Here is a 23,409-nt window from a genome sequence, read left to right on the forward strand (position 1 = left end):
AAATGCTAGGTGAATAATTGCTAGGTGAAGAGCATGCTGTGGCACCAAGTAAATCACAACTGCAGCACAGCTGTCCTCAACTCACCTTCTTGGATGAAATTGGGGTTGATTATCTGAAAAATACAAAGAGATACAAGAATTTATTTCCTAGACGGTGACAAAGAGGCATCTGTTTTCACAAGGTACCATGGTGACTCTGACCAGAACTGCAGAAGTGCTGCAGTGGTAACAAGTGGCACCTTCTAACAACCAGCAGGTGCAGCAAGCTGTAGTGGTAACACACATGGGAAAGTAAAAGAAAGCTATGGCTTCTTGAACCTGGAAAAAGTATCACAGGTAACAGGCACAGCACCAAGGCTGAGGAGGGTGGACATGCCTCCTCTTTGTCTATTTGATAATGATGAAGCCATTAACTCTTCCAGAGGTGGTTTGTGCACCCCCTGTGCCTGGCCCCAGACCTGTGTCACACAGCACCTGCAGTCACCACGCACCTGGGGCATGTCATCAGCACTCTGGCCACTAACCAGGTCTGAGGAAATGTCTTTTAACTTGTGCTGAGCTTCAGGAAAAAAAAGGTAAAGTGCTAGACCATAAATATTTCATTTTGCCCACTGTCAAGCACCACTGTGCTGTACAATAGTATAGAGGTTTTAGCCTCATTAACTGTTTTAATAATCTCATAAGGCCTTGTTATTCAATCTAATAATTTCATGTTTGAGCCATTTCATGTTCAACCATAAACACCAATGTGGTTTATCTCACCTTAAATATTTCTGTTGCTATTTATTTCAGAGTTATTTTGGAAGATGCCAATGAAGCAGTGACCTAATTCATGGCCTGCCAAAGCTGATAGGAAGTTATTGCAGAAGCTCAGAAACCAGGCCACAAAACAGAAGCGATAACCCTTCAAAATAAAGTAGATACATCATCAAGATTTATATTTACATTTTAGCTTTAGATATAGTTTGCCAAGGTCGATGGCTCAGGGTGCCATTCAAGGAGGCATTTGGGCACATTCAGGTTCATTTTGGTTTCACAGCCTTTCTTTGCAGCTCCAGGCAAAGCTCTGGTACCAGCACTGAGACCTCAAGGTCTGCTTTCCCCTACCACCCCCACAAAGCCCAAATGAACCAGGATAACATGGAAGCACAAAGTCCCTCTGACGGGTGCAGCTGGGCACTGCCACAGCACATGGACCTGCCAGCGCAGGGGTGTGGGGAGCAGCTCCAGGACTCACACACAGCCCCTGCACCCTGCAGACAGGAAGAAATTGTGGCACAATGGAGTACTGGATAGAAAACATCCTCTGCCCTGTCTGTGCAGGTGAAAAAAAAGAGAGATGGATATTTGTGATTAAGTTGTATCTCTCACACAACACAGCAAAGGAAGAAAAAGCTGTTTTGTGGATAACCATTGCTTGCCACTTTCACTCACAGACACCATCTACTTTTCAGCTGAGTGACCCCAGGCATTGGCTCATTTGCACATACATCTTCATTTTTGTGGTGTTTGCCTTAACTGAAATATCCTTTCTCCAAAGCTCTCCCCTTCCTTCCCTGCAGCATGCACTAAATTCCCTTATTATTCACTGATCTCCATCCCTGTAGGATTAGAGATCAGGAGAAAGAAACACTAGTTAACACTTTATATTAATTTTATTACCCTGAAGGATTCATTAGAAGATGCAACTACAATGATGAATGTAAGAGATATCCCTATAAATAAATGATTCTACATTTCTAGTGACTTCCAAGGTAAAATAATTTATAATTGCCTTAGCAATTTTTTTTTTCATTGCCTCGCCATGGGAATAGCAGAAAGAAAATTATCACTGTAACATACTGTTGGAAGAGTCTGTGGGTAAAATTTACATTTTCTTTCTCAAAACTTCATTTGTTAATTAATCAAATGGTACCTAACAACACCCCTACATCCACAGCACAGCTTTAGCCTGCTGTAAGCTTAGACAAAAAGAAAAGTCTGTCTGCATGAGAACATTTAAGTGATTTAATAGAGCACCTTATGGGAATGGGATTTCTTCTGCTTTGAAGGAGGGTGTCAAGTGATGGGGTGAGAAGGGCAGAAATGGGAAAGCAAAGGTTCACAGCCAGATCTGCCTCCAGGGGCCGGTTCAGTGGTTCACACATCTGCTCCCAGGCCCCTGCTGCCTCTGCCTGCAGGCTGGCCAGGTTCCTGGGCTGTGGCTGGATGGCAGGAGGTGGCAGCCTCCATAGAGTCCTTCTAGATAAAGTGCAAGACCTTTGGAGAAAATTCCCTCATTTTCCAAATAGGTTTGTAATCCCCGGGGGTGCAGAAGGGGAGCTCCAGAGCGTGTCCTCACTGCCTTCAGAGGATGGGAGCTCAGGTGCTGCTTCTCCACACAGGCTCCTGCTGGTGCCAGGGCTGGATCCCCTCATGGATACCCACTCTTTCTGCAGCAGTTTGAATGAGGATCTCACAGCCCCCAGCTCAGCACCTGTGGCCACAGTGGCCATGAGCAGGGGAAGGTGGTCCAGGGTCTCATGCTGACAAGGGCAACCTGAAGACATCCCAGCACAAACCTCTGCCCCAGTGTGGCTGCCAGTCTGGCTGTGAGAGGACAAACTCATGGGGATGGAACCACCCAATAGAACTTCTCACTCCATCTTCGGTGTCAGTCCACACCATGCAAACACAGACCCTAAGGGGATCAAACTCAGTTTGCACTGCATGTAAGAAACACAGATGAGCTCTTTTTCCTTGAAACGTAATTTTAATTGAGACGAGGTAATTTTTTTTTTTTTAATTAGATGAAATACCTGTTGCATGGGCCAGAGCAGGTTAAAATTTCTCCCCTCTGCGGCCAGGAGAGTTTGTTTCCCATATGGTGATAGCTGAAAATGGAAATCCTATGCAAGGTAACAAAAGGCAGAACATGAAATGGCTTCTGCTCAAGTAATGTGGGGTCTAACACTGACCAGGCAAAGCCAGGCAGCTGGAGGGAGGGGGGTGAGATAAAGGAATGGGAGGGTAGGTCAGAGCTATTCAATAAAAAGCCAGAAATAGATCTTGCTTCTCCCCCTTCCAGCTTGTGCTGTTTCAGGGCTCAGAGCAAGAAAGGCACATAAGGCACACACTTGAGTGCCTTTGGGGACCTGCAGGGATCTAAGTGACTTACATCTAGGTCAATTAAGTGTAACTTAACAGTCAAGCTTTAGAAAAGTAGCATGGGGGCCTCTCCAGAAACTCTCTGTTAAGCTTATGTTATAAAGATAGAAAGGCATCTGCATCAGTAGCTGCAAAGCCCATTTCCAAAGTGACTCTAACTGCCCTAATTCTTGGCACAATCTTATCTTTCACTTGTGCACACATGCTTTATCTGGTGGGGAGGGAGAAGCCATCCTGCCATGCCAGTGGCCAGTCCCAAAATGCTCTGCAAACACAGCTCAGCTGCCTGAGAGGGTTCTCACCTTGGCCAGGGTTTGTTTCTCCAGTGCAGGGGTGTCCTTGCCATGCCTACCCCACTTCCTTGGATGGATTACAGCCAGCCCAGACACACCAGTGCACAGAAGGGCCCAGCAGATGCTCAGATTTTTCCAGTGCCATGTTTCAATCCCATTATAAGGGAATATATCAAAACCAGGAGTGAGGATATTACTTTTTCCCCAAAGCATACGAATAGTCTGCAAACCAAACCCTCCGTAACAAGGTCGGTGCTTCACCTAAACAGCAGAGGGCATGTTTACTCCAAGACAAGCAGCTGAGCATTTTGTAAAGCATTTCATGGCACCTCTTGGTCACTGAATTAAAACACAATACTGACACATTTGCTCACACTGGTAGCAGAGTCAGCAGCATGTTCCTTGCTACCTCACTCAAAACCAAAACTTAAGATTCTCTGAAAAAAATGGAATTAATTAGACAGAAACTAGGCGAACTCTAATTTTTGGGAAAATATCTACCACCCATCTCTGGCTAGGTCAACTTTACTCTGAGACCTTCAGGGTGACAGACTCACAGTGTCACCAGCCTCCCCTCCACCAAAAAATAAACAAATTAACTAGAGAAATTTCTTGATAAAGTGAGCAGACAGGATTCCACCACAGATGCACAGAGGCTACCAAAGAGAAAATTTAAAATGGCATTGATGAAGCATCCCATGACATCAGCCTTTTGTCAGGGATGGGGGATGTCCTCTGGCACCAGCATGGATGGGCTCAGCTGCCCTTGGGACTAATGGGGAAGGCACAAGGGATGCTGTAGTGCATCTGTGCAGAGCAGAAGCCTTCTTGCCTCTGGCCCTAATGGCTGGTGGCTTCCACGGCTGAACCTGTGGGACTTTGTTGTAGCCTACACCTTCCTGAAGATGAAGTAGGTAATTTCTTGCTTTTCCAAAAGCTAATCCCCCCTGTGTGTGCTGCTGGCTCAGGCTATATCCCACCTGATGAGCCACCTTCCTGGTCTGTCTCAGCAAGCCCTGGCCACTCTGGGCAGCAGGAAGCGGTGTTACCCATGGAGGCTACTCCAGGGAAACCCAGGGAAATCCCAGGATTGTACTCATTCACACTGTGGTAACAGGCCAGGAAAGGCTTTCTTACAGTATTGTAAGAAGATTTTGCCAAGAGAGTGTTAGATCTACTCTGGAGGGGGACAACCTCAGGCAGGGGATGAAGGCATAAAGCACTTGGGAATTCTTGGCCTGAGCTGAGTGGAGCCAGTGCTGTATCCATCAAAACATTACTTACTCAACCATGTGGACTGTGGGGGTGCTAACACAATGTATTTCTTCAACAGTGCCTGTTTCCTAGTGCTTATCTTGGCCTAAGTGTCTCTGAGTAGTTCTTGACGTGCTGAAATGTCACAACTGAAAAAAACAGATTAAGAAGCCCAACGTACGTACCTTGGCAACAGCTCAGCTCACTAATCTAATGATGGCACTTCCAGTGACTTGGCCTGGGCTTCATCTCTGCTTTGCACAGCAGAGACACTGGAACAGACACCAGAGCTCAGTGACAGACTTGTGTCACCAACAGCACTTGTAACACTGCAGCTGGAGTTGCGCAAAATGTCTGGAGCCATGTCAGAAGCCTGCACCTGAGGTCCACCCCAAAGATGGGAGGAGCTGCTGCTGGATTTTGTGAGGTTTAGCTCAGTCTGACTGCTGGAAGAACATTCACTTCAACAAGAGAGGTATCCTGATGGCATCTGCACAGCTGCCTTGTGACCCCTTCAGCAATACTGCAACTCCATGAGATGTTACAACACAGAATTGCAGGACAATTAGTTGTGTCATTGTCCAGGACCCCAGACTTGGGTGTAGACACTGATTCACAAGGGCATACATCTTTCCAGAAGTGGAGTTGCCTGTCTCTGTGCAGTTACTATAGACATGTGGGAAGAGTCTCTGATGATCCTTAAGTGCAGGTTCCTCCTGTCACTCACGTGGCTGCATATGGCCCTTAAGTGCTTGCTCCTACACTCACACACTTAATGGGTGAGTTTGTGCATTCTGTTTTATGAAACTACAGCACAAAGCAGAAAACTAGGGGGGGAAAAATCAAACTTCATTTCCATCTTTATGCACTTTCATTACATATTAATAAAGGAAGAGGGGAAAAACCCATCACCAAGAGATGCTATTTCTAGTCAAAACTACAATGAATAGGAAATTCTCCAAGGCCTGTGTGAACAAAAACCCAGTAGTGGTTTTTGCTCTTTTTAAACAGTCACCCAGAATTTTTTTCCTGCTCTCACAATATATGTTTTCCACATTTCTTTCTGTCTTTGTGTTCCCTTGAAACAAAGGCAAAGTGCTTCCAGAAACCTGGAATCTACTTAATGGACTCCACTGTGGTAAATAGCAAACAAAGCCAGATCTGAGAGGCCACAGTAGCTGTGGGACTTCATGGGGACAATGACCAGCTTGATCTCTTGTGCAGGAAGTAGGGTGGAGATAAACTGCACCCACATTTCCAGGTAATTAATATGTTAATATGCTGCTTTGCATGCAGAGACCGCTCTCTCTGTTCTAGCACTGTGCGCACGTTCTCATGCACGATGGGAAGAGGAGGGATGTCAGGGGTGACAGTCCCACACGAGAAGCCAGGTGACTGGCCCTGTTATTACCAGGCTGAAGTGATGACTCCACCTTGATGACACAGGAAAGGCACCTCTGGGTGTTGCTGGCCAGGACACGGCTCTTCTGTCACCACTCCCAGCACCTGGAAAGCCCCTCACGAGCCTGGCCAGCTGTGAGGACAAGGTGTTCCCTCTCCTTGGGCTGTCACGTTGTCCTCAGCTGCCCTGGGAACTCATCAGTGGACATTCCACACAGAGCAGGGAAAGCAAACCAGGTGAGATGCAGATGTTCACTGCACACACAGGTTGTTGGGCTGGAGGGGTAGCACAGCTGTCTAAGTTATCTAAGCCCAGCACAGGAGGCCTAGAAGATTGATGAAACCCTAAATCAGGCTCTGGTGCTGGAATTAGCTTGTTTTGCCTCTCATTTAATGAGAAAAGGTTTTGGCCTCCCAGGTGTATTGTAGCCCATTTATTGTAGCAGGTTTGGAAAGGAGAATCAAAACACTCATAATGAAGGGAAAGGGAGAGCAGTCGTGGCTTCCAGTAGGTGAATACCTCAGACCTCTACACACCAGGCTTCCCCATGGCCTCTTCTAGGGTTTCACCAGCACTTTATGAGCCTGCCCTTGCTCTACTCCCTCCAGATGACTTTATTTAGTTTATACTGGGTATCAGCAATCCCTTCCCCCCAGTATTTCTTAGCCAGACCAACAAGATGACCACACTCAATCCTGGCTGCTGATGTACTAAAACCAGCATAAAGCAAGGGCTGTGCTGCTCCTTGTAGGGCAGTGTGACCTTAGTAAGTCACCCCACAATTGTTCTCTTATTTTCTCCTTCTCTGCTGTTTCAAATATTTGCTCGGCCCCGGAGAGTTTTGCCAGAAGCAAACTTGAGCTTTCCAAGCCATGAGGAATACTGTGGCTTCTGGGGACTGCAGTGCAGTGGCACTGTCACCTCCAGTAAGTGACCTGGGAGATGCAGGAAGGGGCCTTCTGAGTGTAAACAGTCACACAGAAGGCACACAGTTACTCCCCCAATAGCAGATTGATACCATAGCTGAGACTCCACATTGGTGTCTTTTGGTTTATGTAGAAAGGCTTTTTTTCTCCTGAACTTCAGAACAGTAGACTGTACCATGGTAAAAACCCAAATCAAACCATCAGAAAGACTAGAAATGCTGACAAGGCAAGGATTCAGACACCTCCCACTGGAAATTCTAAACCATCTGGTTTTCCTCCTGTTGAACAAAGTCAAAACACAAAAATCCTCTGCAAGAGAACAGTGATTTTCACCCAGCTCTGCACAATCACCCTTGTTTCAGCCACCTGTTGGTCCACAGGACAATTTTCAGTGAATTAAAATTACACAGACTTCTGTGTAATAATGGGCACTGCCTTATAACAAATACCTACACTCTTTGAAAATGTAAACACACTCCTGAGAATAAAGCAGCTTTAGAGGTGAGGACCATTCAATCTCCAGGATGTCAGCTGGGTCAAAAGCTTTCCTTTTGTACACATCCCAACACAATTAAAATAAAAGCAAGCTTTCTTAAATAAAAGCAGGTTAACTGCCTAGGTGGTGCACCTCAATACACTTCTCTCTCTTTTTATTTTCTCCTCAGGAGGAAGATCATCTTTCTTTTGCAGGATGTTTATAGTGCAGCCTGGCTGACAGCATCCGGGAGATCTGCTAGGACACAGATATCTCTGTTCTCCAGTGACCTGACCTGTCCTGTCATCACCACAAAATCACCATCTCTCTGAACCATGTCCTTGCCTGTTTCAACAGGAATCTCTTTCAGCCTTAGAAAAATATATAGAAATGCTTTGTGTGGTCACTATAAACAGGAGGAAAAAAAAAAAAGATCTTCCTAGATTTTAATTGAGGAGAATCAGACACATAACTCTTAATGATTTTAAATTCTCTCAGGCTCTCTCAGGAAGGCACTCCACTAGAACTGGTGGTTTCACAATGGAAAAACAGTGGCATAATGTAGCATAATTTGGGTCCACCAATCTGCATCAGCCTTCCCTGAGACACATGCACATTCACACAACTGGTTTTACCACTCTCCTTCAGTACCTTGATAGAAATGCAATTCCCACTCTGCTAAGAGAAAAGGGAAATGTTATCTTTTCTGATTTTCTAGATGAAGTGCTGGTTGTGGTACAACAACATTTGTACCACATTCATAACATTTGTAAGCTCCAGTGTGTATTGCCAGGGCAAGGGGTGCTTTAAATATAGAAAGATGCTACATTTATCAGCAGCTGACACACTTGAATTATTGTTGGAATGAGGTCTCAGGTGGGAAGCAGAGACTGCGTGAGCCTCCAGCTCAGTAGGAGCTTGCTACTGAGCTTCCTCCACTGCTCCCACTACAAAAGAAGGCCAAACTCCAGTTCAAGGCTTGGCAAACCAGAATTGACACTTTTTGTGACTCACACTTAATTGGCACACGTCTGCAAGCAATACAGACCCACCAACTCCCTTTGCAGCAAAGACATTTCAAAACAGACACATGTTTTTGGGAAAAAATAATCACAAGGATGATTGTCTCTACCTCCATACTAGTATTGGGGTCAAGGTCATCACACTCTGATTCCTCTGAGCTGTTTGTCTCCTTGTTTGGCAGCATGAAGAGGAAGAAAGAGAACAAGAGATTAGAAAAGAGATTGGTTAGTCAGGGCAGAGCAGCACAATTGTGAGCAGCGTGGAAATGGGTAACAGTAGGGAAAATGCTCCTGAAACACAAAAACCAAACTGACAACAAAAAAAGGGAAGCAAAGGCAAAGACATGCTTTTGCCAGAGAAGCAGCAGTGATTCTGCAGTTCATTCAGGTAGTGAAAACAAGGAGGAAGCAAGAGGAGGAAGAACTGTGCCACCATGCTGGAGCAGCGCTTCCCTCGGACCCAGTCCTTCCTCATCCGGAGGGTGCGAGGGCGCCCGGGATGCAGCGTCAGGGCTCCTCCCTTTGCACATGCCAGGGCTACTGCACCAGGCTTGTAAGGCAGAAAGCCTCTGCAAAGGAAAACACTTCCTCATGGACTCTCCTGGAGAGGGGTGGATCCAAAGGACATGCTCAAGTGCTTTCCTGCATCAAGGCTGGGCTTTGGTTGTGTCAAAATCACAACAAGTGTTTGCTTGCCTCTGTTGGGAGGGAAAGCCCCAGATTAGTCCTGAGCAGGCCTCATGGTCGGTTTATAGGGGTGGATCCTCTGAGTTGGAGCACAGTAGTCAGGCACCCAGAGCAGAAGATGGAGCTTAACCCCACAGTTCTCAAACTTTTCCATACTGGGAGATCTCAGAGAAAGAGAGAGAGACGCAGACACACAGACACACAGACACACACACAGACGCACACACACACACACACGAGACCTTCTCCTGGCAAGACAGAGTCAGCATCTCTGCCCTGTCTGATAACATGGAAAGAAAAAGGTCATTGAGACCATCTCCCTAGACCAAAAGCCTTAAGAATCCCCAGACTGGGAACCCCTTATCTTAACATCTGGTGAAATATTGACCTAAAGAAAACTCATCAGCAAGGCCACTGGTTCACCCAGTGGCTTTCTCACTGCTGCAGCTGCTCTGATGAAGCAGATCAGAGGTCAGTAAATCACTAGTGTCCCAATTTTAAGTTATTTAACCATGTCTATACTTGGGTTTCTTAATGAGGATTACTTACTTGCATGTGGGATGCCAGGAAAAAGAAAACAAAAAACAAAGACTGCATTTTATCTTGCATGCAAAAATCCTGCTAAAATGGATACTACAAAAAAGAACAAAAAAAAAAGATAACCGAGGTCGAAAAAAAATACCACCAAACCAAAACAACAAAAAAAACCAAAACCCAAACTTAAAATTGCCACCCCCTCCCTCTCTCAGGAGAGGATGCTACTGGGGGTGGAAAGGATGGGAAGCAGGAGAGCAGCACAGAGCTTTCAGATGGCCTTACTCACTTTAACAGAGACTTTGTTCCCCAGAATATCCTTGGATTTACGTGGCCCATTGGCTTCATTTTTGCCACTGCTCTCCTTTTCCGCCCGCTTTCTCATGCGCAGGGTATGCCATGAACATGACTTCCTGTTGTACCAAAAAATGCAGCAATCAAATGGCAAATCATAGCAGGAAGAAAGGTTTTGGAAAGGGGAACCAGCATCCACATTTGCAACTACTGCAATTCCCTAGAAGGTGAAAGCCACTGGCAGGCAATATGCCTGTCTCAATCTCAGCAATGAGAGCTGAAGTTAAAAACCAAATCAAAGAGTTCTGCAAAGCAGATGTTGTGCCACACTTGCTGTTTAAATGCATGGAGCAGGAAAAAAATGTCCATGATGGAAGCACAGGCAACTCAAACTTGGTCATCTGGTTTCAGGGACTTTGTCTTGCATTGCCACAAATAGAAACTTATTTTAATTTTGCCACATTTAAAAGACCAACCTGGTCCTTAGTCTCCTTGGTTGAAAGTAGTGTAACAAATATATAAGAATGATCCTAATAGATTACTCAGTATAATGAACTTTAAAAAATTAAGAAATTCAAGTTGTTGTTCACTACGTGTTGCTCAGAACACAAACAGCTCAATAAATAGAAACTGGTTATTAATTTTTCAAGAGATAAGTAATTTCCTAGAATGACAAGCTCTGCTGTGTCTCTCAAGACCAAGAATTTCCCACTTGACTTTGACAGTTCAGTTAAAGAGGACATCGGTTAGCCATGGGTTTTGGCTAGCATTACAGCAGGCACCATTTCCAGTAAAATTTTCACCCTTTATTACTGCTCCTATGAACCTATTCTTAGAAAAAAATAAAAAAAGACCAAGACCAATCTTTGTAAGAGCAATGCTGTGTTGACAAGAGAATTGCATATCAAAGCAGACATAAGAAAAAATCAAAAGAGTTCTTGATATGGGTTTCATTTGGTTAAAATAGTGGACAGGTTGGGGGGGAATTTGGGGAGGGGTATGTTGTCCAAAGCATAAAGCTCTCAAAACAGCAGTGTGATGAGCTGGGATCCAGGTTCAAAGCATCTGCCCACCTTTAAGTCATGCAAATTTGATTTGCATGTTTAAGCCCAATGTTTGGCACATGTCACGTCTACAGTACCTTGATACATTTTACAAAGGAAGTTGTATGAAATCCAGGGATCACCTGTGATGCCAATAAAACGCAGTATGTTAGCAAGGTAGGACCCAAAGGACGCCCCACACAGCCGACGCTCCCCCATGAACACTGCGGCTGCCTCCTACGCGCCTCCTGCTCTTCCCTCAGCACCTGATGGGGGCTGCACCATAGCTCAGTTAAAGAACAAGCAAACCCTGCCACAGCCACAAGACTGAACTGGGTCATGACAACTGTTTTTGCAAGCAGGATAAGAGTCTGCACTAGCTCAGCCTGTAAGGACAGTTGTGTCTGAGCACAGGGAGCAGCAGAACACCCCGCATGGCTCAGACAGGCACTGAGTGCTGACTGGTATTTGGGTGCTTCTGGACAAGGTCCAAATGTGAACTGCACAGCAGGGGAAGTTATCCAACACTTCAGGACTGTTATGTTTTCCTTTAGGATATATAAGAAGCAAGAACGTGGCAGATGGGGCTCCCTGATCTATATAATGAATATTGGTGAATAATTCATGGTGCCAACACTGCTGGATTGACTGTATATTTTGTGTACAGTATTTGTCACAGAAGAGACAGCTTTATTACTCAAACTAAGTGGTCACTGTGATCTGGCAGACCAGATAGGGTAGAAGATAGCACAGCTCCAGGTTGTTTTTTACTCAGAGGACTCCTATTATTCAAGTATCTTTTTGTTTTCAGTGTTGTTTTAGCTGTTTGATTCTCAAAAACATCAAAACGTCATTTAGGACTTTAAATCTCATCGCTCTGAGAAAGAAAGAACTACAATTCACGTGTCTTTCAATTTTGTTACACCTTCCTGGCCACAATTCATCTGCCTACAGAATTTGATGCAGAATTTTACTGTACAGCTGCCATGAAATCAGTCTTCACCAGGAGTCTGGTACCGTGGATGATTCTAAGGGCACGTGGTTGCAAATTGTGGCTAGAGAGGAACCCGGGAATGGCCGTGGCGGGTGTGCAAGAGATGTGCCAAGCAATTCCTTTGGCTTAACATGCAATTCCAGGTAGCATTCATTACTGACTGACAGGTAAAGTCATCATTTCTCTTAACTGAAACGGCAGCAGAGATCAAGTTATTATTTTTAGTGAATCTGTCACAAAATCTTTCCTTGTGTTCAATTCTGCGCCTCGAGATATTTGTGTAAGGTAACACAATTTGTAGCATACATCATGCATTACCATCTAGTCATTTTAGATGTTAAAAGAAATCAACAGGTATTACTGAAAAGAGGGTTGTACCTTCTGTATTTAATACCAAAAAACCACTTCCTTGCATTAGTCATTTCAGACTGACAAATTTCTAAAAATCAGAAAAGAAAAATATATATCCACACATTTGTTAAATAAGCAACAAAATATTATAAACAAAATTAAAATCAAAACAAAACAAAATCAAACAAAAAAAAAGGGTCAAACTAATTCTTTTACCTCATTAAAACATGCTCATAGTGAAAATTTATTTTACATATTTAAAATAGTACATTTAAAATTAGTTACATTACAGGTACAATGATGAACATTGCGACTATTCATTATATTGCACAACCTGACTTCATCAATGTGAGTTTGTTTCTTTTTTTTTTTTAAATAGTGCAAAATACTTTTTACAGGAATGTACTTGGATGGGGGTCTTGCAAACAAAAAAATATATTACAAAAGTTACTGCAAACAGAAAAAAAAAACCAAAACAAATGAAAAAAAAGAAGATACAAGCTGTACAAGGAAATTGCCATAGACAACAAAATCTCTCCTCCTTGAGAAGCAAACCTCAGTCCAACACAGAGCCTGGATTTTTGTGTTTGTTTTTTTTTTTAATCTAGATGCTGTTATAACCAATATATAGATTAGTAACTTAATACAACATAAATATAAGTCCAGTCCAAGCAGGTCCATGTTGGTGTAAAATGGTGTCACGTAAAGCATATCTTTAACCATCTATGGTTTTATTTCTCTCCAAAGTATAAACAAAATCCCACAAAATGAAAATAAGCAAAACCCGAGCTATCCACCATGGCTGCCCGACGCTGCGGATTGACCACTCAGCTTGTTCCAATGGCACTGTAGATAAAAATCAGCAGGATTTCCCTAGCATTTGGGTTTGTTTATTTTTATTCATTTATTTTATTTTCCTCAAAAAATCCACATAGTGCTCCCAGCGAAGCCAATAGGGCACTTACTTGATGCTTCCATCGCTATTATCTGTAGTGGATTTAGGGAGGGGAGCCAAGATACTGCCAGGGATCCATCCTTCAGCAGCTGGAGAGTGGTCATTTGCAGGCTGGTACACCAGGAACATGTTCTGCTGGTTGATAGCAAGGATCTGAACCACCTCTCCTTGATTCACACAGATCTCATCCTCCTTCAGTGCATAGTAATCTTTAATCACCACCATGGAAGAGGTCCCATTGCACCCTCCCAAATCAGTCTGCAAACGGACACAACACAAACCGGTGAGCGCCCGGCGCGGAGGAACCTGCCCTTTCTGGCAGCAGTCCCACTACTTCATGTCCAGCCTAACCAGACCAGGGAAAAGGACACAAACACTTGGAAGTTCACATTGGCAGAAAAGGATTTTAAAGATCTGAAAGGTGGCAGTAACCTAATACAAACCAGTCTCCTATTTCACATCAGACTTCAAAGCTGCTAACGACTGTGTCCCTGGGTGTTCTCATCTGTGGGGGTGTCACAGATGAATGGTCTGTGTGAGCCAAACGGGGAGGAAGACAAATGAAGCTGAGTGAATACTCACAGTTAAATATAGGTCAGATGGAAACTGGCTTTGGTCAACCTCAGACAGCAGCAGGGTCCAAACACAGTTGGTGGCCACTGACTCTTTGGTGGGTTGTGTGCAGCGCACCGGGACCCCAATTATACCTTTAGCTGGCACCCTGTGAGCTGTTACGTGGGAAAAGGTCTAAGCTCTTCCCTACCACAGACCTTTTCAGGAATAGGTGGTTAATGGTTATCAGAGAAACCTGAATATTACTTCTGCCAGTACTGGTAATGGATACCTAGTTCACCAGATCTGCAAGCACAGTGCCCTGAAAAACATTGAGATCAGTGCTTAAGGGTCAGGCTCTGGCTCTGTTTCCCAGATGAAGTGTCATCCATGCGGATGCCAGGGCTTTTGCACGAGCTGTTTAATCCCAAATCACGTTACCCCATTGCTTCAGTATGTTGATTCCTGTTGACCTGGTTAGCTGCTAATTAAAGATAACATCATGGATCACCTGTGGCACAAGAAATGGGCTGTGAGATCATGTTTTATTAGATGAGCTCAGTACCTTGCTTTGTTCATACTTGTCTCCGGGCTGTGAGTGCTCATACCCTGTGCTGCCATTGGAGGTAGGTATCTTCAGGGGTGGGAGAGATGGGTTACGGCTTGTAGCCTTCAAAGGCTTCTCAGACCCTACTGGAATAGAAGAATGGGGCCTGGTGTTGGGCTGGGGGACCCTGCCGGCCTGGGGCCGCAGCACCGCCGAGCTGTTCTCCTTGCGCTGGTACTCGATGGGCGACTGCAGCGCTGCAAGAGAGGACAGGAGTCAGCCACCTCCTCCCAACAGCCTTGCCAGGGGCTGCAGAGGTGTTCCAACAGGTGGGATGGTTCAAACACAACAGACTCATACGCTGCAAACCAAACAGGAACAGGAGATGCCGCCCATGGAAGCACATGGCGCGTTCATGGCCAGACAGGACACGAGCACTCCACACCGTGCTGTGCATGAACTGAACACAGCACTCCAAGCTGATGTGAAGAACAGCTTCTCTAACCTACACAGTGAGTAGGCTAAAATGTTTGCCATTTATAGCATACATAATTGCATTCATTTTCTTTGAAATAGCACAAATTAATCACATCCTGTAGTCAAAATAAATGAAAGCCTGACGAAGAGGTGCACAGCACATTTGCAGTGAATTTTGCTAACATCAGAAAACACAGGTCAAGACCTTTAAGTCTCATTTGCATATTGCCCAGAAAGTGTGACAATTAAATACTCTTCGATGTGATGCACTGCAGCTTGGCTCTCAATGTGCTTTCTACGTGAACTGCTTTGGTTCAACTACTGGAACTGGCCAGCAAGTCAGGAAGTATAGATGGCATCAAGACATTAATACCAGCAGTCCAAACCTCTCCAGAAAATACCCAACAGGCAACACTGAACAGCTTCATAAGCCATAAAAAATAAAGTTGGCTTGTGAGAGTACATTTTATAGTCATGGAGAGAGCTTGCACTGGGAAATGGTAGGACAAAAATTCCAGACCATAAAGAAATAAAAAAACTGTTATGTTTGGAGGAGAAGGGATCAGGTCTGAGACTCACAGTGAGCAGATTTGCTGGGCTCAGGCTACCAGCCCCAGACCTATGGGCTTGGTTTTTTCCATGTCATGTGGCTTTAACAGATGATTTATAGTCAGTTAATACTGTGTACATGCATCAGACTAAACCTACTGGAATGCAGAGAGACTAGTCTAGCAAGAGGCAGACAGAGGACATAATGTCACAGCATCAGCCTCACCAGGGAACCACAACAGAAGGAATGTCTTTCCCAACAAAATGAAAAGGAAAGAAAAACAGAAAAGCTCAGCACCATACAGCACTCTCTCTAGCATTCCCCTTCCAGAGAAAGGCAGGACCAACTCAAGAAATCACTAAAGAACAAATGACTGGAAAAAAATCAATCAAGGAGGATGCCAGATCACCATTATCTTCAAAAGGACACAGACACATCTGTGGCAATCTGGAAGATTACTTGTCTCTAAAACCTGACCCTTGTCACAAAAGCAGATTGTATTTATGCCACAGTGACTGCCAGTTCCACTTGCTTACCTCAGCTGCAGCTGAAAATGGTTTGGTCCTGCTGCAGACCAGCCACAGAGGGCAAGGAAGGCTGGGGAGAACTTTGACAATGATTTGAACAGTGACATTTTGCTCCTGTATACAGTAAATAAGGCTGCAAGGTAGTTAGCAGGAAGATCTGAATGGATACTTCTCAATCCATCTTGAAGCAATCTACTGTACTCAGTGCTTTTAAAGGGTATTTAGCTGAGTGTCCATTTCTGACTGCTAATTCCACCATGAACTATCACAGTGATGCCTGGCTTCCAGCCTCCTGTTAAACATCTGTCAGTATTCGTAGAAGCCTCTGGCAAGAATCAGTGTCCATCTATTTGCATGCTCTCTCTTTCTCTCTCAAATTCCCCCCACAAAACATGATTAAAAGAAGGTACAGATGAATGGCATTTTCCTTATGAAACATGTCCAGCAGTGACAGACTTTCATTACAGCTTGCTTCCCAAAGAACAGTCACAACAGCCCATCATTTGATGCACAGCCTGTTTCTCAAGTTTAGCAGCTTTTACTTTTCCATGGAAAAAATGAAAAACTTGAATTTAACATTTTTACATTAATGAAGTTTGGATGCAAAAACATCCCTTGCTTTGTACATAGCCCCTACTCTTTAGGACTTCCCTGGTGAAGAGAGAAAAATCAGAGACAGCTTGGGCAAGAACTCAAGAAGAATATTTTGTTATTAAGTTTACACAGCATTGGCTCAGTGTGGATTTAATATGACTTTAAGGACAGAAAACATCTGCTTTAATGAATTGCAAAGCTAAAGATTAGTCAGCCTCAATAAGATTACATTCTAAAAGCCACTTAAAATATTCTGGACTAGACAGGCTCTCCTAGATACAGTATCATTTTCTTGGATCTTATTTATAGTTTTAAGGTAAATCCTTAAGCTTGTGTTTTAATAGAAATCTATTTTTACTTTTGCTTTAGAGATAGTGATGATTATGTTCCTAACCCATCAAACTGCTTGCTGGCCTCGTAAAAGATAGGCTGAATAGGGGCTATGGAGATGTCTCAGTAGAAAGAGAGGCTCACAGGGCAGTAAGTCCTGTGAAGATAAGATGGAATATTTTAAAAATAAAAAGAACAAGCAAGAAAGATATGGAAGGGGCATAAAAACCCTGCATTAGTGCCTGCAGAGCTCTCACAAGGCTTTTTAAAAAAAGTCTGCAACTGTTAGTGGAACTTATTTTTATTCCAATAATTCCAAAGCAAACTGCACTGTCACAAACCCATCAAGTTTTGGTACCAGCTGGTCAAACTGGAGCACTTAGGCTCTTCATCTCACCAGTGCATTTAAGGAATCATTTTGCCATGGTTGTATGAGGCCGTTTCTATTCCAACTCACAAAAACCCAGTATCAAGTTGTGGCATCATGGGTGAAATATATTTCCCTTCTCAGCCCAGACATAGATTCTGAACTGTCACAAACAACTTTTGCATGTAACCCCTTCCCAATTAAGTTCTGAAAAGTAAAATTAAGCTGAATTAAAATTTTTAAAACCTCCACATTGAAGAGAAAGGGAGCTTTGCTTTGATGTGAACTGAAAGAGCCTCTTCCCATTTTGTGGCAAAAAAATCCACAAAACCAAATAACAAACCCTGCCCCCAAAAACCACAAAACCTAACATATTGTGCCAAGCCCAAACATCTTGATTCTAGCAAATATGTTTTATTATTGAACATGTATTAAGCTATTAAATATAGAACTCGAATATAAGCTCTATAAAAGAAGCTGTTTTGAAATGAATAGTGCAAAGCAATCTTGGAGGCATCCAAGGTACTTTGTTGCTTCCAAACAAACAAAAGAGAAACTATTTTTAGATTCTTTGTACAGTCCTGTTCCCTTCTCTTACCCTCATCCACTCAGGAGCAGGAACAAGCTAAAATTGTTAATTGAATTTGATTCCTCTGTATTTTCAAATTACACACTTTTGTTGATTGTGTGTGTGTGTGTCTGGTTTTTGATAGCTTTTTCTGAACCGTATCTTTGAAACATTCTTTCAGACCACCTCAGACCTATTTCTACAGCAAAGCTGATACTTTGAAAAGGCCCCTTTTCATGCACAGCTCCCATGGCTGCTAGGAGAAACAAGCCCTTGCCCTTGTTTCCTTGCTCTTTCCTTTGTTTTGTTTTTTTAACTGAAAGCTGCTGCAGCCCTGCAGAGCTGGGACCTGTAGGGAGGTGCATGGTGAGGCAGCCTTCATCCCACCTCACATCCTCAGCACACAGTGATGTCTAACAGGAGGCTCCTGGGGATAAACCTTGCTCTGAGTAAATGAGAGATGCTCTGTGGACACAGTGGCAACCTGGCTTCATCATGATCTTCAGATGGCTTCAGATTTAAAATCTCACTGTACAGTGGAAAGCAACAGGTGACAGAGCCCTGCAAACCCCAGTACAAAAGTGCCACCAACAAAAGCACCAGCCACGGAGGGACCTGAGGAAAATGAGCCCAAGTGACACATGCAGAAGTGGCTCAGTAATTTTCTCACAGAGGAAACAAGGACATGAAGATCCTAAAGTCCATTCAGCATTGCAGTTTGGGAAACAGAACAAAGACCATGTACATACCATTTAGGAAATCCCGTTGTGTGTCCAGGACCTGGTTGATGTCCTGTACCCAAGCTTGTTTAATTTCTGGATTAGCTGCCTGCAAAATGACTCTCTCTGATGTTTCCCGGCTCATTAGAGCAAACTTGCAGGGATCATTGTCCACGTTTTCTTCAATGATAAGGTAGTTCATCTGAAACAAGCCAAGGTAAGCATTTCACAGGGAGCACGAGCTAACATTACACAAGAATCAAAACTATTGTGAAATGTTCCTGAAAATAATTAAGTGCAATAACAAACTGTTAGATCGTAATAAAAAGAATTTGTCTCATCTAGATATACCCAGATAAATCTAAATCTTAAATATGGTGCTTAATAAAGCTCTGACAGATGTACCAGACATCCACCCACCTTGTCTTGAATTACAACTTCTATTTTAAGTAACACAGAACCTGACTGATGTGCTTTAAATTTACTGAAACCCATAAACAGAACAAAAATGTTCCTATTAATATGTTAATAGTCTATCATTCCTCCAATTTAAATAAGTGTTTATATTTCTTGTCCTCTGATAAGAAAGTCTCAGTCATTAGAGCATTTTAAAAATGGAATAGACTGTGCACAGAGATGAAAAAAAAGAGCAATTCTCCCGTGATGCTCCAACAGATCTTATTTCTAGCAGATTAGAGTCATCTGTGTGTAATCATTTCACTTGACTGTAGTCACAGATACTCTTTCTGGAAATCATATGGATGGGAATTTTGGCTGCTGCCCTGCCCTTGGGAGACTTCTGTTTTAAGTGTACTCATAACTTTAGCTTTTCCTGAGATACTTAGAGTAGTAAACAAGAATAAGTTGGCATAGCCTCCCAAAGAAACAAGAGAGGGAGTGTCTTCAAAAGCAGACAGCTCTGAAGACTAAGGCAGTAATGTCCCCTAGAAGAAATCCATCTCTAATTGCTCTGTCTGTCAAGGTATGGAGATCCAGTCCACATTGAAATATTGTCCAGCATTCAAACTGCAAGATGGAATTAGCATCTTCCTTTGCTCCTGAGGGTCCCTGTGAAGTTCAGTGACAAGCAGGAACTTCCCTGACAGGAGGACATGGAAAGGACAAGGACAGGACACACAGGTGAGCCTGGACAGTGCTCTTGCTCCTGATCTGAGCTCATTTTCCTCTGGTTGATAGCCAAACCAATCCTGGTATGACTCCATGTAAAAGATGTGTAGAGTCCCCTAATCTCCTATTTTTGTCTCAGGGAAATGCATTAGGTATTTTGAGAGCCTGCAAGGTATCCAACTGAGCAGTATCTGAGATGTGCCACTTCTCAACACTAAGGACCGGATTGTGTAAAAGAGGATTCTCCGCTAATGCAGGACAAGATGCTGAAGCTTCTGTCACAGTCTGAGTGTGACAGACCTTGGAGAACAATATCTGGGAGTCCCATCTTGCTGACAGACCAGAACAGCTGCATTTGAACTCATATGCACTCTTTGCTCTGTGCCTGTGGCAGAGGGAAGAAATGGGATCTGTGGTGCTGGCTCAGGCGGAGGCGGGGATGCTCAGGGAGGCAGGGGAAGGTCCTGCTCCACTGAGAGCCACCGCTCCTCCCTCTGGGAAACAGACAAATGCAAAAGCACTGAGAAGCTCAAGTGGGGGCTGGGAGGGAGAGTGTGAGAGCTGCTGGCACATAAACTCCATGCTGAGGTGGGGGAGACACACATGGAGCCACAGGGGATCCCACACTTGCACTAGACACTGAGCTCTTTGCTAAGCAGAAGAAAAGGGGCTGGAAAATTAGAATACAGAAATTTTAAATTCAGGCAGCGGCAACAGCATTCCTTTTGTAGGCTGTGTAACTAGAAAAGCAACTCATACCCTTGAGGCAAGCTAATTTTATTGACATTAGGAGAGATTTATTTTTCTCTTTTTATCTACAATATACAATTCAGGAATTGTTTACTGCAGATAAAAGCCTCATTGTTATATATACAATAAACTGAAGTAAAAATGATTCATACTATTTCCATCTCCAATTTTAATAATGATTTAAATCAGCAAAAAGGATAAAATCATAGCTGATCATCTAAATGAAGATGATTGTTTATTTGTACACTTTGGGTTTTCCCTTTATAGCCTATTATTTGGTTGCAAACTATAAAATACACTGACTTGCAAATGGATATAGCCTTTTCAGTAAATGCTGCTGATTCCATCAGCCAATAAGACAACCTCATTTCAGTAAATATGCTGTTTACCATGAATTTGTTTAGTTATATATGTTAATATGCATTATTTCAGCTGATAGTGTTCTCTTCTATCTCATATTAATGCACCATTTAAAACTTAGAGCAAACACAATGCATTCCCCCATGTCTCTTAACCTGTATCTTTGAAAAGGAATCAATGCCAGACCGATTTCTCAGCTCTGAATGACCCAGAAATTCAAATGAATCAGTGATTTTGCTCTTTCTGCAGGCATAGCAAAGGCTGTTCTACAAGGAGATGTGCAGCACTCATTCACTTTCACTGACCATTTCACAGGTTAACTTTGCATTTGTTAAACAAAGAAATATTTTCACTGGTTACTTTCTGCTTTTAGCACCAGCCCCATAATCTGGACAGATTATTTAAAACCAAAATTAATTTCTCAAAACTCTCTTTACAGTTTATCTGGTTTTGTAATTCCTCACAGCTGTATTTTTAGAATGATGTGTGGTTTTATTTGTCTTTGAAACATTCTTGCAACATCTAAATTTGTACTAAGAGCCCTCACCCAAATTAGGGAGAGTATTTCCAGAAATATCATATTAAAGGCTTAGTATTGACTTATAGTTTGGCCTAAAATTACTGTTTTGGATCCTGTACCTTCATTTACCTTTTATAATCATGCATAAAAGCAACTATTGTAAATGTCCTTTGACTACTGCAGGTTTTGTAGCAATATTTGCTAATTCAGAGCTATAAATGACAGAGGATCTGCCCTGGCCGTGTTCCTTGTAAAAATTACCCAATAACTTTAGACACCCATGGTTTCCTTAGAGATGGCCTTAAGCAGCTTCTGATCCACTGAAAGGTAAATGCAAATGTTTTCTGCACATTGCTGTCCCCTACGACAGGATGAACCTTACATGGCCATCAAACAGAATATGCTTCTCCCTCTGCATTCCTTACCTTTATGCTCTTCTTGAACATGTAGCCTGGTGTTAGAGATCCTTTTCTAAGGAGTTCACTGAAGATAACTATTTGCTCAAAGAGAAACACCCTGCGCTCCTTGGGTCGAGACTGCACCCCAGAATCCTGCTCTGTCACGTAGAAGGTGTCCTGCTGCAGCAGCTTGCCTTGAGCTGTCAGTTTGCCCTGGGAAGCAGACAAGGCACCAGCATTACAAACCCTGACCCACTGTGATCCCACAAGGTGATATGCTCTACTTCAGGCAGCCCAAGTTTTCCAGGCAGCCCTGCGTTCATGTGAGACACATCACATCCCCCCTGAGTTACCAAAGCAGCAATCCTGTAAGTCGTGACCTCAGCTGAAGACAAACAACATAGGTTTTCCTTGCTCTCATTGCCACTGAGTACATAAAACCAAAAGCAAGAGGTCTCAAGCAGACTGTTTTGTACACTTCATTCCAAATCCTGTTCCCATTATGTTCCTGTAGTGCTCCAGCCAAGAGCTCTCCATTATGCCCTAAGCCAGCAGTCACTGACACAAACCTCTGAAGGTGCAAAGGCCAGGACCTACCTGTTTGCAGTGCATAAGACACTAAGACAAATCTTAATTAATTTTGAAAATAAGACCTCTCCCCAAAGCCTACCCTGGCTTATTTACAAGCCACAAGCTGTACCCTGTGGGTTGTAACTCCCAAGTCTCTTCTTGGATGTTGTTGAATTCGGCAGGAGCTGTTAACATGTTAATAATGCCAGGTGACCTTACTAATAGGCACAGCAGGTTGGTTCATCACTTATTTTGCTCTGGTAATAGATATAATAAGTCTCATTAAAGCTTGCAAAAGCTTTTACAGACCTCACATTTTGAAGAAACAATATGAATTGTCACAAGTTTAGAGTGAGAGGTGTGTCACTCCCCACCTTTGAAACCTCACCAAACCATACAGCTCAGCACTGCAGAAGAACAAGCCCTAGATAAGTAGCTTGGGTAGATTGTAGAGACTATCATAGAAAGTAATTTTCCTTGCCTAGTTATTATTATAAGAAGAATGCAAATGCATACCTCAAAGCCTTGGAGGCGACCCAGGTTCATCATGTCATTGCAACGTTTTGGTACAAGGCACATTAATTCAACTGCTTTCTGTTGAGGAAAAAGGATGTTGCATTATTACAAGAGAACCAGAGGGCTCCTGAAAGCACAGTGTCAAATAATGAAGTTCAATAGCAGGATTGCTGTGCTCATGGCAGGCCCTGATGAATAGATATCTAAAAGAGGATGGTGCAGGATGAAAATGCAGGACTGCGCCATCATATTTTAGTTCTGATTTAAGCTAAGAGAAATCCCACATTTAGAATACCAGCAGGATCTTCAGCTATTGTCAAAGGAATACTGGGGTTTTCATTTCTCCACACAGAGTCCCATTAGCCCTATTGTCCAGGGCATGAAAATGTACCTCTATCTCGGAGCACTCCAGACCAGCTTTTTCACTGTACCTCAGGAAGTCCTGGAGAAAGCAGAAAGGTTTGCATTAAGGCACTTGAGGAAAGAGAGAACAAAAGGCACCAGTTTGAAAAGGAAAAAGCATATTCAGCATGTGATTTTCTGAGAAGACATTTGCTAA

General features: G+C 43.3%; 1 protein-coding gene across 13 annotated transcripts in view; it reads right to left on the minus strand.

Annotated features, from left to right (window-relative positions):
* KALRN (kalirin RhoGEF kinase) overlaps positions 1 to 23,409 on the minus strand; it is a 464,835-nt gene that overhangs the window by 16,423 nt on the left and 425,003 nt on the right. For 8 of the 13 annotated variants that reach the window (XM_084209309.1, XM_084209318.1, XM_084209319.1 and 5 more), the window contains 7 exons: positions 23,242 to 23,292; positions 22,851 to 22,928; positions 21,792 to 21,977; positions 18,639 to 18,810; positions 14,495 to 14,733; positions 13,388 to 13,635; positions 12,648 to 13,268 (listed from right to left, as the gene is read on the minus strand). In XM_084209309.1, the coding sequence (XP_084065435.1) occupies positions 13,250 to 13,268; positions 13,388 to 13,635; positions 14,495 to 14,733; positions 18,639 to 18,810; positions 21,792 to 21,977; positions 22,851 to 22,928; positions 23,242 to 23,292 (993 nt within the window). In that variant the 3' untranslated portion in view covers positions 12,648 to 13,249. Of the gene's footprint in view, positions 1 to 85; positions 114 to 8,629; positions 8,690 to 10,018; positions 10,154 to 11,175; positions 11,221 to 12,376; positions 12,511 to 12,647; positions 13,269 to 13,387; positions 14,441 to 14,494; positions 14,734 to 18,638; positions 18,811 to 21,791; positions 21,978 to 22,850; positions 22,929 to 23,241; positions 23,293 to 23,409 lie in introns of those variants that run through there. The other 5 variants (XM_084209314.1, XR_014616305.1, XM_084209316.1 and 2 more) reach the window with 5 other exon arrangements.

Source organism: Fringilla coelebs (assembly GCF_963513975.1).
Source record: "Fringilla coelebs genome assembly, chromosome: 7".
Classification (NCBI taxonomy): Eukaryota; Metazoa; Chordata; class Aves; order Passeriformes; family Fringillidae; genus Fringilla; species Fringilla coelebs.